This window comes from Cuculus canorus, chromosome Z (genome assembly GCF_017976375.1).
Source record: "Cuculus canorus isolate bCucCan1 chromosome Z, bCucCan1.pri, whole genome shotgun sequence".
In the NCBI taxonomy this organism is placed as follows: Eukaryota; Metazoa; Chordata; class Aves; order Cuculiformes; family Cuculidae; genus Cuculus; species Cuculus canorus.
Window position 1 is genome coordinate 54346892 of NC_071441.1, and position 18503 is coordinate 54365394.

The 18503-nt window shown below is 41.5% G+C and overlaps 1 protein-coding gene across 7 annotated transcripts in view; it reads right to left on the reverse strand.

Annotated features, from left to right (window-relative positions):
• VCAN (versican) overlaps positions 1 to 18503 on the reverse strand; it is a 109869-nt gene that overhangs the window by 90306 nt on the left and 1060 nt on the right. For 5 of the 7 annotated variants that reach the window (XM_054054411.1, XM_054054412.1, XM_054054414.1 and 2 more), the window contains exons 2-3: positions 11236 to 11311; positions 3921 to 4292 (exon numbers count right to left, since the gene is read on the reverse strand). In XM_054054411.1, coding sequence (XP_053910386.1) covers positions 3921 to 4292; positions 11236 to 11305 — 442 coding nt within the window. In that variant the 5' untranslated portion in view covers positions 11306 to 11311. Of the gene's footprint in view, positions 1 to 3920; positions 4293 to 11235; positions 11312 to 18353; positions 18455 to 18503 lie in introns of those variants that run through there. The other 2 variants (XM_054054413.1, XM_054054415.1) reach the window with 2 other exon arrangements.

Consider the following 18503-nt stretch of genomic DNA (forward strand, 5'->3'; position numbering starts at 1 on the left):
GTTGTGCCTGTCATTCCTTAGAAAGATTTTATTTATCAAAAAAAGGGTGCAGTAGGAATATGCAGAGTGGAGACAAAGGCGACATGGGTGACTAAACATGCATATCTTCCTTGTGAATAATAACCACAGCTGCTTAAGTTAGTTAAGTGGTGGTTTAACCAGAAGTCCAGCTGTGGATACTAAAAACTTACATACATTCAAAAACAAATGGGAAAAAAAAAATCTGTGCAGAATTGTCTACTATAAAGTCATTACTTCAGGCCCAGGAAGGCCATGGGTGACAAGTCTCTGACAGCAATAGAGTACACAGGAAAAATGGTTATGTTTGCCCTTTGGTATCAGCTATTGCTCCTTTCATTGGAACAGGACACTGAGACAGACAAACCTTTTGTCTGAAATGGTTCAGACATGAGCCTTGTTTTGGCCTAATTAGTGAGAAGCATAAATTCAACAACAGTTGATACTATTGAAAAAAAAATCTTCTACTCAGAACCTATATAAATAATCCTGTGGCAAGGCTGGATTTGATGCTCAAACATTTTGAGCAAAAGCACCAAAATACAGGTTTGTGATGGTCAAAGAAGGCAGTTTTGCATTTACATCCTATCTTCTTCGTAGTGCTAGTATTTATACTGTTATTAATAACATAAAAATCTTACTTCTGAACTCCAGAAGTTCATTAGGCATTGAAAACCAACAAATTAACTGGTTATGTACATACAAACTATCATTTTTTTTGTGATATTTACACAGAAAAAAATAGATGCACAATTGTACATCTTTTGTAGACAGCCTTGGTCTTTTAGCTCAGGCAAAAGAAATTAAGCATTAGAAGTTTTACTATTCACTTTCAATGACTTGTATCAACCATTCAGCTTGTACAGCTTAACCTGGGAAGACTATATGCTACAGACAATATTATTCTTTCTGAGAAATCCAATTTTTTATTCACAATACATTCCATCTCTGGTAAAATAGATTCATTTGATTCAGAATGGGTTCAATAGCAGTTTTATATTCCTAAAATACCTAAATGAATGGTTAGAAATAGCCATCACAGTAATTTTTTTTCTTATTCATGTTAACTCTCCCACTTATCTATTACCCTACTTGCGGAGGCCCATTTGAAAAACAAACAGCACAGCTGTCTAAGCTTATCTACCTGGCTTCACTGACGTTGGACTGTGCTTTTTGTCTGAAAGTTTCAAATGAGGGAGTGCTCTTACAACAAATAGAAATCTTTATAATACCTAGAACTTCAGTCCTGCATTGGTTTAAAAAGTACTCAAGTATAAAAACCCCATAAAGTTATTACTATTACAAAAGAGCAATTTAACCTGCTTCTGCAGAATAATGCAGATAAGCTTTGGCCTACTTCATTTACCCTCTCCTGAGAACTTTATTGTTAGACTTAACACACATAACAGTGGTGGCACTTAAAGATACACGTGAATGTTTCTTTCTGAAGTGTTAGCAACATTTCTTCCCACACCTAAACTGCCTCATGTAAGGAATTTTGCAGAAGTTCCCATTTTGATAAAATTATTCTGCTTCACTTTAGGATTAAGCTATACAATCAAGCAAGCACTACCTGAGCCAGGGTAACTTCTTTTTCTGCATAGTTATAATCCACTGAAAAGCTGAAGCAACACGTCATCTCAATCCTCAGAGAAAGAGTGCTACACAAATGTGTTTTATGCTTCACTTGTGACAAGCATAAAATGTGCAGAATAGCAAACCCGGTGATAACTTTACCAGGACTTCATGGGTGGCCCTTCCAGCACCATTCCCATCCCAAGTTTCAACTGTGAGAACTGACCAAAGCAGCGCTGAACCGTGCTAGACATCAAGTTAGGGCAATTAACGTGGAAAGACTTCCCCATACCCCACTAACAGCATGCAGCAAAGAATACACCAAAAAGAATGCACCAAAAGAGATCTTGTCTCTCCAGTTGTTATCACTTTGGGGTGCAGATTCAAAAAGACAACATAGTGGAAATAAATTATACTTCAGAATAGCTTTTTAAGTAAAAGCTAAAATCACCAAAAAAATGCATAAAGTCATACTGAAATGAGGGCAGAAGATTTGAGCAACAATAGTCTCATTAAATCTTTATCAGTCTGATAAATAGCATTTGTTTACTTAATGTAGAAAACATAATGGAGTGTACAAATAATAATCTAATAGTGCAATTTTCTATTTGAGTCAAGATCTGGCTTTTTCCTCCCTTGAAATTTCAACATTAAAGCAATAGTGGAAAATAACATTTACAGAAAGAAAATAAGAGAATTTCTTTCATTTAAATTTCTTTAATTTAAAAAAAAATTCTGATTAGTTCATCTCTCTGTGGTGTTTTGCAGGAGCACTGACTACAAAATCTAAAGCACTGCCATAAATCATCATATATTTTATTACACTAAGCATCTGCTGCTCCTGGATAAAGATATATAGTCAAGGGAGCACTTGAAAAGGAAAAAGGAATGCCAGGTACATTAGTTACTGAAAAATAATGTTCAACCCAGGATTTCTTTTGCTTTTGCCATTAGGAGTAAAGAGTTTATGAATTTTACAGACATTAATGGTTACACTGATTTATTGTATTTCCAAATTAAGACCAGACTTTCAAAACCTTTCATTGATTCAATGTAAAAAGACTGGTCCAAGTTAGGTTAAGCGTACTGGAAGAACAATGCAATATTAAGCTCAGAATAAAAAAGTCTCAGCCAAAGACATAATTTCCAGCAGCAGATATTAATAACATTTGTTTTAGGATTCGGATTATTTAAGTAAATACTGAACTTCCAAAAAACACCTAGATGCAAATGAGTGCAAGACAAGAGTCCAAACTAAGGCTCACATGAGCTAGTACATCCACATAGCACAGTGTTGTTTTAAGTATGCAGAATAATTTGGGTCCAGAATTTGCATTTACATGGCACAGAGCCTGGGCTAATATGTCCTGCCTTTCACCGCAGTTTGTTAGCTCAGGCTCAGAGCCAAAATGTCGGGGCTATACGGACCAGCCTCTGGAGCCGTCTCTACACTGTACCTATCGTGCCGAATAAGCAAACTCTTGGGAGCAAAACTTGCATAGATCAGATGCTCCTTTTGCCACTTACATGCTTTTGAAAGTCCAGTCTCTCCTGTCTCTTTACATGTACAGTTCTACCCCTCAAAGTTTTGGAGGCTACTTCCTTACACTGATGGCAAGTAAACTCTTAGCCCTGGATTCTTCACATGGAAGAACATCAACAGCCATCCCCATACTTGCTTTCCTGCAGCTTCTGCCAGATGGATTTCCTCCTACCTATCCAACTTTTATTACTGGGACAAAGAAGCTCTTCCTTTGTGCTTGGAGTTCCCATCCACGAGTTTCTTTGGCACTATGATTTTGTACAGCAAAGGCAATCACAGCTCCAGCAGCAAGACAGTTGCTTCTTTCTATCCTACATAAACTATTAAAAAGAAACTGCTTCTGCCTTCCAAGTCTGTTTTCTTGTAAGGACATTGACATTTTCAGTCAGACATATTACTACAATCATGTTTCAAAAGACGTGATTTGAGAAAACTTTAGATGTAGCTCCTAAAAAAAAAAAAAAATGAAAAAGAAGCAGCTTGTCCTGGAAGTTGTATAAACCCAATTAAAGTATCAAACTACTTTGGGAATAAACTAGTAGCTCTTGTTCCAAGAATCAAGCATAGCCTCCCCAAAGGTGCAAGTGAGAAAGGAGAGCACTACATATTAGAAGAGATTCATCAGAATGAATAAAAGACAAAAACAGAATGGGAAGAGGAAACTTGGAAAAAGAGCAAATTGCTAAAAACACTCCTTTAAGTACTCTCTTAGTTATAGTTATAACTTTAATACTGTTTCAACTGGACTCACTATTGACTACAAACGAAACATATAAATCCTTACCCTCAACAGCCAATGACACAATGCCTTGCGTGTCTTCAACTCCATACATAACATCACAGCGATACACCCCCGCATCACTTGCACGCAGCTTAGAGAAAGTCAGAGAAGCGTCGCCTGTCTCCTCCGAATGGGTCGGAACAGACACTCTGTCTTTGTAGCTTTGACCTATTTTGATGTTGCCATTTTGGGCCACCAGGACTGTGGTTTCTTTTGCATCTTTTCCACTTTTATCCAGTTCAACCTTTGACCATTTGATTCGAAGATACTCAGCTGCGTAGCTGGAGGCTATAGTGGGTGTTGTTGAAAAGAAGCAAGGCAAGACTGAAGTTCCAGAAAGGGATCCCTTTACCAGGGTTTTTTTTTCTGCTTTAACTAAAGAAAGGAGAGACAGTGGGAGAGAAAAGATAAATGACATTAGTGGAATCATGAAATCATAAACAGACACATTTCATTGTTATTTAACAATACACAAATGCACAAGACCTGAAATCCATGAACCTCAGCTGCTTTGTAACACAGCGAAAATACAAGCCAGAAAAGACTTTGCACCAATACCCTAGGCTACTGTTTGGGCAAATTTAATTCACTGCTCTCTGACTTAATTTTCCTCCATTTGTTATAGTCATCAAGTTATTGACCTTCTTCAGAAGTTGTTCTGAAATTGTAGATGACAGATGAACTGTAAGGGCTATAGTTTTCCACACATAGTAGGAAGACCACTGAGTGAAAGACAGGGAGTTACCTCACATCTATGGCTGGTCAAAAGCATGCATATAGCGGAACTACTAATGCACGTGCTTTGCCTTACCTCACAGTATATTGTTAATTTTCTCCTGTCCTAAGAGTAAAATATAACCCATGACTTTGCATACGTGACATCATTTACTCCATTATTCTTCCAAGAGTTAACTCTTTTTATTGCATACATGCTGAAAGAGAAGCTTTTCCAGTGAGATACTCTTGATAGTCATTCTTTTAAAATTATTTCCTTGTAGCCCCAAGGTCTTTAACACATTTCAGAAACAAACTATTTCAGGACGCTAAATCAAACAAGGAAGGTAAAGTGCACAGAAAGTCCCTACTTGGCTCAGACCTGACATGATAGGACCTTTATCATTTTTTTTTGACATCTCCAGCTGCAAACACTTTACAGTGAAATGCTTCCATCTGACAACATCCTGAGGGGAAAGTTGACTGTTCATTCAACTTGCATACAGCAACTATCTGAAGAGAGGATTTCTGCTAGATTTATTTTCTATGTGATGTTATTTAAACATACATAATGGCTTAATGAAAATTAAAAGCTCACGCACAATAGTATCTATCTTACTTATTTCACTGTCCTTCTCTCTAACATTTTTTGAAAGGTGGAACACGCTGATCATTAATTTGAGGTCAGCTAAGATTTATAAAATTTAGAAATACAATAACTTCAAAAACTAGCCCCCAACAGAGTGATACATGAAATGGGAGACACTGGCACTGAAAATTATCTGGCTACTTATCTGTCATCAAAAAAATTGCCTTTCCATAAAGAGTAGGAGATTGGTGGGGGGGCAAGGAAACATTGTTCATTATGTTGATCATTTCTAACAGAGACAGGTAAATTTAGAGTATTAGTAGTATTATCTAAAGAGGTTTGATACAAGCATCACCAGTTTGATGGCCAAGCATTTTAATAATAAAGTGCTAACTATAAAAACAACAAACAAGAAAAAGATGGACCGACCAAGGAAGACACAGAAGTTTGAATGGAACTTGTCAGGTCCTTTCCATTGTGCCTTCCTAACTATAAATTATTGGGAACGCAAAGCAGATAATACACTCAAGATGACTGTATCAAAACCAATTACACCAGAGTTAGTACAACAATCCATAGTGCCATGCCATATAGCTGTGCTGCTCCTAAAGCTCAGGTGAAAATTTCACATAGAATACCACTGTTTGTGCACTTTTATCAGCAAGATGCTCATTATGTGATTCAAGCTTGTAGTGAAATTTTTGTTCTTTCCTTTACTCATTAACAGAGGCCAGTGATGGTACAACTCCTATTAATAGTCAAACAAACTACTAACTTCATACATTTTGGGCCCAGATCTAGCAATAATCTATTTGTAAAACCAAGAGAAGCAAAAATAGGTCCAATAGAAAAACCTGAAGACTGGAGAATTCATAAGTGTTAAAGATATACATGTATGAGTTACTGAAGTCAAAAGACCAACTCAAAAGCTTTGACTACATACCTATTTTTTTACAGGAAAAAAAAATCCATTGAGGGTTTTTGTGTTTTATTTTTCCATAAGGAAATAAAAACTTTACTCACTTACAGTCGATTGACTGCTAAAAACTACAAAGGATTGATTTTATCCTGAAGATAGACAGTATGGAAACGCTGCCTTTTATATCACCTTTAGTTCCTTGAAATTCCACTGAGTTACAGTGACACAGAGATAAAGAAACAGAATGAATACTCAGTCCTATCGATTGTGATGGGATTACCGCCAAATTGCACAGGTGGGAGATTAAAATCAGTCTGAAAATATTTAGTATTTATTATGATCTCTTGTTATCTACATATATTACAGCAACTTCTTAAATGAAAAATGACCTAGTTATAATTATCATGACTGACAGAATTTTAATAAATTTTAAGAACATTGCTTCTCATTATGAGTGATCTGGAATATCAGCACTGAACCCTGAGGAAATTTCCTGTCTATAAAATTTGTGCCTTTACATCAGTAGATGTAAATCCTTGGCAAACAACACGTATCATCATGATATGCAAACTAGGTCTATCATAAATTGGGCTACATCCCAGAATAGGAGACCATTTAGCTACAAACATGCCCATCTATCTGTAGAAAGCATTATAAAACATCATATAAAAGTGCTCTTTGATTTGATGAGAGAAGAGAAGAAGAAGAAGGGAAAAGAAGAGGGAAGGGGAAGACTAACACTGAGCCTAAGAGAAGTCTTTCATTAACTACAAATCTTTTAATGAATACAATGGTAAATTAAAATGGTTATTTGTGGTCTAAGCAAGCAGAATAAGAGAAGAAAGCATAGAGTGATGAAGAGCCAGCTACTTTAATATTCTGCAAGAAACTCACAGAAATCCAAGCAAATGGAAAACATGACTGCAGAATTCAACAAAACATATGCAGACATCACAGGCATGTACACATTTACTTTATATCATGTATAGAACATAAACATGATCAGATAAAATGGTATTTGAACTGATATATTATTATAAACCCCTGAAAGGACATACTACACACTGCAATCAAGGGGATTACTACTGTATTCAGGATTACAGGGCTTTTGTCAAAGGATACTCACTCATGGCGTGACAAATATTCACTTAAAATAGGTAAGAGAAACTCCAACATTGACCATAATCACAAGGTCCAGTTTGTAAACTGCAATATCCTAACACCAGCTAATTCAAAGTGAGTAAATGCCACACTGGCAGTAGATTTAAAACTTGCTTGTAAACTCCCGTCACTAGTCCTTCACATGTATTAGAGCAAACAGCAAAGATCTCAGAGAGGGGCACTCCCATGACCCCAGGAACTTATGCCGTATTTCCTACTGCCTGCCCGATGCACATGTTCTGAGAATTTAAAGTCTTAAAAAAGCTATGCAAGGTCATTCTCAATTCACCCTCAAAAGAAAAATACTGTTACCATATAAAAATCTAATGAGAACAACATGCAAACATGATAGCTATTTATGAATTTGATCATTCACAAAAGTCAGAATGGAAGAGAGAACAGAGATGGGAATAATTATTAGTGTTGAACATATAAAACTTGGCATGCTTCTAACTTTCTGTGTTCTAAACCAAACTTCAGTTTTGTTACAACTTAATGTTAAGAGTCTCAGATTCCAGGATTTACACTTTAAAAGTAACCGTTGATTTTGACAAATTTCCCATATGACTCCTGAAAGAAAAATTTTAAACTTTTAGAACAGTTTTCCATGAAAGCTTTCTAAACGAAATATTGCAAAGCATCATAGTGAAGTCACTGTTTAATTAATGTAATCAAATCATACGGATCTAATCCACCGTGGGAATGGGAGCATGGGATTTCGTGTTTACTGAAAGGTTTCAAGGCTTCAAATTTTATATTCAAATTCAAGATTTAAAAGCAAAAAAAGTTAAAAATTAAGATGTCTAACAATTCAAAATGCAGAAATATATTTCAGATTTAGAGTATTTTTTTAGACAAATAAGGCAGCTGTACTTGTAAAGATAGTTTGTAACCTTTTAATGCTCAAGCTCAAGAATGTTATTACACAAACTGAATGCAGTACTCTAGATCTTTGCTGTCACGAGATCTCACCTGGAGTACTGTGTTCAGTTTTGGAGTCCTCAGAACAGGAAAGACATGGATCTGTTAGAGCAAGTACAGAGGATGCTACAAAGATTGTCAGAGGGCTGGAGCACCTCCCATATAAGAACAGGCTGAGAGAGATGGGTTTGTTCAACCTGGGAAGAAAAATAAGGCTCTAGGGAGAACATATAGAAGCCTTCCAGTACTTAAAGAGGGTTACAGGAAAGCTGGGAAGGGGCTCTTCACCAGGAAGTGCAGGAATAGGATGAGGGCTAATGGTTTTAAGATGAATGAGAAGAGATTTAGATTAAATATTAGGAAGAATTTTTTTACTGTGGGGGTGGTGAAGGGTGCCCAGGGAAGTCATAGATGCCTCATCCCTGAAGGTGTTCAAGTTGGATAATGCTGTAAGCATCCTGATACAGTGGGATGTGTCCCTGCCCATGGAAGGGAGCTGGAACTAAATGATCTTTAATGTCCCTTCCTAACCAAACCATTCTGTAATTCTACAAAACTGACAGATATTCCTACAGAACAGAGGGATATGAGTTGATCCCACAGACTCTACTGGATCAATTGATGAAAAATAAGAAGTTTTGCATCTTTGCCTCTTCACCATGGACACATTTGAACATGCTTAAGTCTCTTCTTTGGCAAAAGTATGCCCCCAACTTCAGAAATTAAACTGACAAAGTTCACAATGTATTTTAGGAACATAAAGGTCTTTCTGAATTCCTTTTGAAAGATCTAGGCAAATAAGTACCAATCAGAACCTGGTCTCTATTTTCGAGAAGCCCTTACCAGGACATTCATCCAGATCTTGCTTAAATACTAAATATTCTACTCTGGACAGCACGAGCCATTTAAGAAATGATAAAGAGTGGAGAGACAGGGGGACATCTAAAGATGCTATCCTGTCTAAAAATCCAGGCCTTTTGTATGTTTAACAAAGCATGGAAAAATAATATCATCTTTAAGGAGGAAGTGATGGCAGGAAATAGTAAAGGATGGTGGTCCCAGCCCATTTGAACCCTTTTTTTTCCAGTTGACTCCACTAAACTCAATGGTCTTCTCCTTTATCTTACAGTACTGACACAAGACTTTGTAGCAACAGTGTTCAAGCTGGAAAAAAAATGAATACACATGATTTTTTCAAAGGCTAAAGTCAATTTGAGGAGTTCCTGGAAATAAAAGAAGGAAAACAAAATGTGATCAAGAAGAAATTTGTTTTGAGGCTTGGAAAAGATATTATACTGATTTAGCGAGTCTGCAGCAGCTGTAGGGATCTTATCCTTACTAAAGGCTTGACTCAAACTTTCAAATAACCATGACAACCACACATGAATACATACCTTAGTGGTAGCATGTAATCACCAAGAGAAGTAGTAAAGGCTCCTTCCTTCCATCTAAACCAAAGACCTGCAGCTGCCCTAATATGTCATTGCTCCAGATGCCAGCAGCCAAGGGATCTGCCACCAGGTTAGCTCACAGCTGCTCCCCCACGACAGGGGGCTGGCAGCCAGACTATGCACTCCAGAGGTGTGTCCCCAACTGCTCCTTGACAGATCAGAGAGTAAAGCAGAAACTGGGGCTACTGTCTTCCCCTATCACACTTGCACGTGGTACCTTTCACTCTGAATAGAGTGTAAACTATAGACCCAAAGGCTGTCGTGGCACAATGTACATGAGCATCCTGGGCCACATCAAAAGAGCGTGGCTAGCAGGTGGAGGGAGATGATTCCCCCACTCTACTTCTCCCTCATGAGACCCCCACCCGGAGTGTCGTGTCCAGTTCTCGAATTCCCAACATAAGGATATGGAACTGTTGGAACGGGTCCAGAGGAGGACACTAAGATGATGAGAGGGCTGGCGCACCTCTGCTATGAGTACAGGCTGGGAGAGCTGGGGTTGTTCAGCCTGGAGAACAGAAGTTTCTGAGTAGACCTTGTAATGACCTTCTAGTACCTGAAGGGCACCTACAAGAAAGCTGGGGAGGGACTTTTTACAAGGGCAGGTGGTGACAGGACAAGGGGGAATGACTATACATTGGAGAGGAGAAGATTTGGACTTGACATTAGGTAGAAATTCTTCATGAAGAGGGTGGTGTGACACTGGCACAGGTTGCCCAAGGAAGTTGTGGATGTTCCCCTCCCTAGAAGGGAGGAATTCAAGGCCAGGCTGGATGGGCCCATGAGCAGCCTGATCTAGTGGGAGGTGTTCTTGCCCATGGAAAGGTGGCTGGAACTAGAAGATCTTTAAGGTCCATTCCAAACCAAACCAGTCTATGATTCTATGCATTGGGATCTGACTGGGAGGTAAGCCTATCCAGTATTCCTGTAACCCAAGAACTTCCCCGTTTTATTCACCATTTCTGCAGCCTGGCTAGGTCTGCCCCAGGGGCCTGCTCCTGCTCCTGTGCCACCAGCACTGCTCTCTGTTCCCTCTGTGGCACCAGACTGAAGCTCCCCTGGAAGGTGTGTGCCCCCTACTAAAACTAGCCTCCTGTCAGCCTTCACGTAATCTACTGCAAGATTACTTCACGTAATCTATTTGCCATGGCCCCTTAGTGGACCATGGCAAATGAAGGAATAAGGCATACTTGGCCAACAGGTCCAACATTCCAGAAGCAAAGTTTAAAGTAAAATGCATTCCTGAATATTTGGAGAAGGAAATCTATTGTTACTTGAACTATAGTAATTCCACTTGAAAGCCTCAGGAGACATCAGACAGGCATACAGTAACCTTGTTAAAAGCATACCCACCAACCAAAAGTTTTCTATATAAATCAATAAGGCAATGAGAAGAATGCAGAAACCAAGTTAAGTTACGCAGTGCAGCAAAAAGAGTGGCAGAGGCAAGATCAGAAACTGAATCTCCTGAGTTTGGATTGTTTGCTGAGTCCTGGGGAATACCCTACCAACTGGACCACTAAAACAAGTTTTAATAAATAGTTCTGTGTATAATAGACTTACCTTTAGGTAGCATATATGTTATAACTAATGTAGAGTACATCCATAAGATACTTTTTATACTTAACAACATCTTGACCTACAAATAAAGAACAAAGTAGTAAGTGATTAGTATTGCATTGTGTCCTTATCATGTGCTGTAAGTCACTATATCAATATTTGTCACTGATATTAGAAGCAATCACGTACTTTAAAAGGTTAAATAATTCATAATATAATCATCTGCCATCTGCTATTTTATTCACCTTTTTAAATGTGTTCCCATACACTAGTAGCAGTACATGAGAATAATCTGATGACTTTTTCCTACTGTGGTGTTGTTGGTTCAGATCCAGCCTCTGAACCAGATCCTCTGGTTAATTTTTTGTCCACAACAAGATCTATCCTGTTAGCAACAGCTAACAACCTGGTTCACATCAGAAAGAGCTCCCATGACAAACTTCTCGTGAATTTTGATCATGAGTCAACATCCACACTACGATCCTTCCCATCTGCAAGCAGGTTGCCAGATGACTTCCTGCTTTCAAGATTTCTCCATATAGTATTTTATGGTGGAAATTTGTTATAATGACAACACGTCCCTATTGAATACAGATTCACAGTGAGTCAGGTTGAGTCCAGAATGATACTCAGACATGCCAATTCCCCTTGGATTTGCTTCTTACTTTCCTCCCAGGCTTCACATTCTAAGGGCCGAAAAGTTCTTCACATACGTTGTATGTACATAACAATATACTACACAGTTCATAGCGGTATATCTTAGTTTTTATTACAGTTCTTAGTCATATATGTTGAACCTGAAAATATAAAAAAAAATTCAAAAGTACTCTAATGAAAGCACTACTAGTCCCATAAACGTCAAATACTATAAGGGTTTTATGTTATAAGTAGTCCCTCTTCCACATTACGCATATGTAATATCTAGCCAACATAAGATATAACTTCCAGCAATAGTTTGTCAAACACTGCTGTTGAAAAAATTTTATCACAAAATCCTGAGTTTCCTGATATTACTGTCAAAACACACTACTTAGATTTATTACTTGGACAAGAAACCTGAAATGATAGCTTTTTTCCTGTCCAATAGATTACAGTTGAACTGCTTTAAAGAACAGCGCAACAGAGATTTAATCTACATACATCTGGGTTATAAATACGGAACTTGTATTGAACATATGTATTTTAGCATTTTTATGTTAGCATTTTAGCTATTTAGTACTTGCATATAGTACTTGCACCTTGCTTCAGGGTTAAAACATTAACCAACACATTCAAAAACGTCCACAAGCTATCCTGAACATGATAGGAAGATATCCAGAGAAACATCTTCAGAAAACTATTGGTGATATGTCCAGTCTCAGGAAAGTTTTCTCCACAGCTTACAGCTGCAGCTCAAGCTTCATGAGCCTGTGTGAATTGGCATCTATCCTGTTGCGGCTGAACAGTACAGAAAAGATGCAAAACATTTCAAACCAAGCCTTTCCAATGAGGCAATCTCTAACATAACAGCAGAACGCTAAAAATTCCCACCCAAAAGGGCTGAGAACCCAAGAGCTTTTCATTCCCTGTATATGGATGGCCAGAGCAGGCTGGTTGCACTGGGAAACATATGCTGCAATCTATTCCCAGGGTGTGGAGGAAAGACTACAGCTGCTTTCCGTAGAGAAGACTGCACTCTGCCAAAGAAGCCTCATCTCTGCTTCAGCCATTCAATAGAGCTGAGTGTATAATGTGATATCATTTATTTTGCAATACTCATGGAATTTGCACATTTAATGACAAAGTACCAAACAAGAACTAAGCCTTCTTTAACTTCATTCAGTTTGAAGACTTTAACACATACCCGCCACAACATCTAGCCAGAGTTTCATCTCTCCCTACACTTACACAAGCCAAGCTGTACATGGAGAAAACAAAAATGGCTATTTAATATCTAACTTCTAAAAGCTATACTGTGCCCTGCTATACCACCTATCTATGCCCTAGTAATTGCCTGTAGAATGACGTTGTGAGCAAGGAGGTTGCACAAGACAAGACCTGCACATATTGAAGTCTTTTTAATGCAATGGACCAGCTCTGAAATAGACAGTTACGTGTTTACCTAGGTAAAGACCAAAGTGATCTTAATTATTACACAATATTTGAAAAAAATGAGAGGTTATGCTGAGCCTACAGATGTGCACAGACTAGAAGGCCCTTCAAAAAACCCTTGTCTCCTGAAACTGCTGGAAGCCTCAAGCACCAAAAGCACTACAGACTAGTTCCTTCAGTAATACAAGCATTTTTAAGAAAGCACAAAAAGAAGACCAACAGACTTCTCCACCTTCAAAGGCAAAATGCTAGACCCGCCTGTAAGACAATGCAAAAGCTCTGGCTCCTACAAAAATAGAGTGGCTCCAGATCTTCTTTTGAGATGTTCTGTCCACATGTGTTTCCCATGCGTCACACACTGGCTGTATCAACAGCTAAGCAAAAATGTAGAACAAACTGTTTACAAGTTTAGCTTTCCATGTTTACCCATACACTTTATTTCCCTTCTCCCCTAGAAGGCAACCTTAGCTTTTGTGCCCAGAAACAAGCCAGTCAAATAAATTTGGCAAAAAAAATATTTCCTTTTTCCTGGAAGATGGGTGTGCTGCACCTAAACAGGCCTGGTTGCGTGTTGCAACCACAACCCATTCCACTGCACTGGCCCTAACTAGGAGTACCAGCATACTTGGTACATGTCCTCAGAAGCTGCCTGCAATATTAGCATGACGAGAGGTGGTGTAACTGCTTCCACATTTGCCAAGACAACAAACCCTGCTGCTGCATTCAGAGCAAGCTGAGAGCTCTGAATGCGAGTTTCGGCCCCACACTACAAGTCCAGAAGAGGACTTCACCTCCCCGTTCCTCTCCATATTGTGCACAAACACTGATCATCCAACGTTATGTTGACAACTGCATTACAAATGCAGACTGAGGAATCTTATTAGAAAAATCCTCACATCTCCAGCTTCCAGTCACTAAACACAATACATACACCCACAATGAAATAAGACAACAGAAAGACAACTGTGGAAGGACAATTTTCAAGACATCCTGTGACTGCTCAACTCAACCATTAGAACAGAGGAGAGCACTCATGGTTGTGATGGCTACTAGCCTTTTACTTGGTAGTACAGGAATTACATATGCTACACCAAGAGCATATGGATAGCACAAAAACGTGCAAGTGTTTAAACATGGATCTTAATAGGAGGCTCTTGTTGATAATCCCTACCCACCTCTCAGAAGATCATCTCTCAACGGCTTCTTTTTCTAAATCTCCTCTACTTTGCGGTGAAACACAAAACATTGGGGGAAGGGTCCAATTTTCAGCCCTTAGGCTCATGAGCATGATTCCCGCGCAACCCTCCATGCATAACAGTGTTCACACTTGGGTCCTTGGTAGGCTCCCATAAACACTCCTGGGTTACTGAGTGCTGTTCCACTGCAGCTGCCAATGTTAAATGACCAATTACTGCTGCCACCCTCTCCAAATGACAGTGTGCAGATTATAAACAGCACTACCTCACTCAGCAGCCCACAGCAGCCTAGCCTAGGAGAAAGCAGAGCTGTGCACACCACTACCAGCAATCCTCAAGAGACACAAGCAAGGCAGAGGTTGTGGCTTACACCTAGCAACCCAATTCCCGTTAAGAGCTGCCAACATTTCCAGGCCACCACTATCAGATGTGACTGCTCCTGCCCCCTCCCCTTTTGCTGGCAGCATCTGCAGCTGACTGTGCTCTCTTGTAGCCTCCTGGGCAAAACCTCTGCTCTAAAACTGGTTTATATTTCCTATTCCTGCACTCTACAGTTTACAAAGGTCTGCTGTCTGGCTGCTGTTCTGCCCCTAAGTCTACTGTAATTAGCCAAACTCCTTCCAACCCTACCTTTTTCCATGAGCCTTTCTCTTTTTCTTTTTTTCCCTCCCCCTTGGTGCCACTACAGCCAGAATAAGAGAAAGCCATAATATTATGGACTCAGTAAAAAGGTTCTGCCAACTCAAGACTGTTAGGCTTGAGTAAGTGTTTAATTTCCACCTTCTGTTAAAAATGTGACCAAACGGGGTTGCCTGCTGGCTAGTTTCCAACCGGACTGGTACATTTTATTAAGAGCTATTAGAGGCACATTGATCTACAGTGGTAATTTGCACTATGTTTCTAAACTAGATGCAACCCTGAGCACAGCATCTTTTAACTAAGAAATGCCAAGTCCTTGACAAACTGCACATCTTTGAAAACTAGCAGGGGAGAGCAGGACTCCTATTTTTGCAGGCACTGCTACCTTCTCTTACCACAGTAAAAAAAAAACACATAAGAGCAATAAGTTCTGATCACATTCCAGCTTGTGTTTAGTTTACAGTGTAAGCTTGATCTCACACCAATGCTATTTTAATTTAACCAGACAGGAGAACATCATGTCTCTCTTCCTATTTTACACTCCAGGTTAAGAAAGACAGTGAATTGTTCTAGTGTGGAACATGCTAAAAATCTACCATCCAAAAACTATTCCAAATTTCTGTGAAGTTGGGACAATGAGAAATTAACTCCTTTCATAGAGGTGGCACTGTGTTTAAAGGCTGTAGCTTCTCAGGTCACACTGAGATTGATTCAGCATGTGCTCTACAGCTGTATTGTGAAAGCTGGACACGTTCCACAAACACGTAAAAAGCAGTCTCTGCTCATTGACCCTCCTTGCCTGCATAGTGAAAGTCAGGTTCACATAAAAAAATGAAGGGGAAAAAAAGGGGGAGGGGGGCACCCTAAAAGAACCTGGCACTGAAGAAGTGAATTGAGGTTGCTGCTCCTGTTAATGAGTAAAACAGTAAACTAAACAGTTTCCAGTGAAACCCTTATGACAAAAATGACTGATCCTAGATGTAGCACACGTCTTGCTACCCTCCAAGCTCTGCCTGAAGCCTTCACAACTGCTATCCTTTCCCAAATGCACACAGTCTGCACTTTCTTTTGCATTCCTTTGATCCTTTTATGCCATCTGACAGTTAGTTGCTGACATGTATCAATCTCACCATAAGGTTCTGCCTGATTATTAACTTTACCAGTTTCACCACTTCACCACGGCATGCCTCTGATTAATTAGTGACCTCTGCTTCTCCCATTATCACTCACCGAGGTCTTCCTAAGGCCTTGGAGAACGTCCTAGGGCAATCTGCATCATCCCTCCGCCACCACCACCAGCTGGGGGGGTACTGCAGCCTCAACCAGCACTGCCTCCAGCCCCAAGTGCAGGCAGGGGCGCAGACTGGAAAAGTGACCAGAGCACAGCATGTTCTGGCGCTCCTTGCTCTGGCAGCTGCCGAGAAGCTGCTGCCTGAGGACATCCCTCCCGACCCTGCGATAATTGATGCCAGAAGGAGCTCCGGGCTCTTAAACAGAGTGAAAAATTGCCAGAGGCAGTACATGCAACAAGGTTCTCGAGCCAAGTGTCTCAGACAGCCCTGCGCTCCTTCCAGCATCACCCCGGACACAGGCTCTGCCACCTCGCTTGCCTGCCTGGTCTTCTAGGAGAGCTGTGGACCTCTTCCACCCCACCCCAGCCAGCAGAGTGAAGGGAGAGTAGAGGCGGGTGTGAGGAGCAGCAACGAGAAAAAGATGAAAAAGCACAGTTTATGCAGATGTAAGGTCACAGGGTGCGACTATTGGGGTTCAGCACAAGGCTGGATGAGGGTTTCCTCAGAGCATCTGACAGGCTCGCCTGGTGTCAGTGTTTGCCATGGGCTCTCAGGAGGCTGCAGGTGCTCTCGTCCCACTGGGATCTCCCAGCCAGGACCAGCAGCCTCACACCTGGAGCCGGTGGAGCAGAGGGGATCCAGCCAGGGGTGTGAAACCCACCTGTCCCACACCAGCACCAAACACCGACGGTACGGGCGTCATAAGATGGGCTGGGTTGGAAGGGACCTTAAAGATGACCCAGTTCCAACCCTCCTGCCATCGCCCGGGGAGCGCAAGGAGCAGCCCGAAATGCTGCGGCGATCAGTTTTAAGAACTATTTTATTACGAGACGACCCCCCCTAACGCCCCTCCCCCCCGTCCTGTAGGTGAAGGAAAGCGGAGCCCTCTGGCGGGGAACCCACGGCGGCAGGAGCCGCCAGCCCCTCGCTGGCCGCCAGGGGGCGCCGCCGCCGCCGGTCCTGTTCCTCGAGAGCGGCCGGACCGCCCGCAGGTCACATCTCGCCGTGGAGCGGCCGCAGAGCCCGGAGGAGCCTCTGCCCCTGCCCTGGGTGCGCCCCGGCACCGCATCCCCGCTCGCCCCGTCCAAGTCTTACTCATTCCTTCTGGGAAGGAAACTTCCCCCTTTCGCTCACCCTGGGTCGGAGGGGGAGTACAAAACCCCAAAAAACACAAAAAAGGTCACCCTAAACCCATCCACTTCCATCCCAGGATAGGGTTCTGCAACACGTTTCTCCCTTAACAGAAAAAAAAAAAAAAAAAAGGAGTGAAGGAGAGGAGGGAAGGAGGGAAGGAGGAAAGGAGGGGAGAGGAAAGGAGGGGAGAGGGAAGGAGGGGAGAGGAAAGGAGGGGAGAGGGAAGGAGGGGAGAGGGAAGGAGGGGAGAGGGAAGGAGGGAGGAGAGGAGAGGAGAGGGAGAGGAGAGGGAGAGGAGAGGGAGAGGAGAGGAGAGGAGAGGAGAGGAGAGGAGAGGAGAGGAGAGGAGAGGAGAGGAGAGGAGAGGAGAGGAGAGGAGAGGAGAGGAGAGGAGAGGAGAGGAGAGGAGAGGAGAGGAGAGGAGAGGAGAGGAGAGGAGAGGAGAGGAGAGGAGAGGAGAGGAGAGGAGAGGAGAGGAGAGGAGAGGAGAGGAGAGGAGAGGAGAGGAGAGGAAAAATAGAAAGGAAGGGGAATAAAATAAAAGAAGTAGAGGAAAAGAAAAACAGAAAGGAAGGGGAATAAAATAAAAGAAGAAAAGCCACCGGGGCTTAATCCCGACAGCCGGTGCTGGGAGGCAGAGGGGGTGGCCGAGGAGGACGTGACAAGGGGGACAATGAGCGCTGGACCCGGCCCCCGCCCGCTCCCCGCCGCCTCTTTGTGTGGGATGCTGCCCGCAGGGTCCCCGATGCCGCCCCCACCACGCACCCACCCGGTTTTCCCGCCGTCGAAACTCCCTTAATTCCTTCCACGATGCTCTCACTTTTTCTTTGTAAAACAAAGGCGAAATCCCGAGGAGCGGAGGGGGAAGGCAATGCCCGGAGAAGCTGGCCGGGGGTGTAAAAGGCGGCGTTTTGCTCCA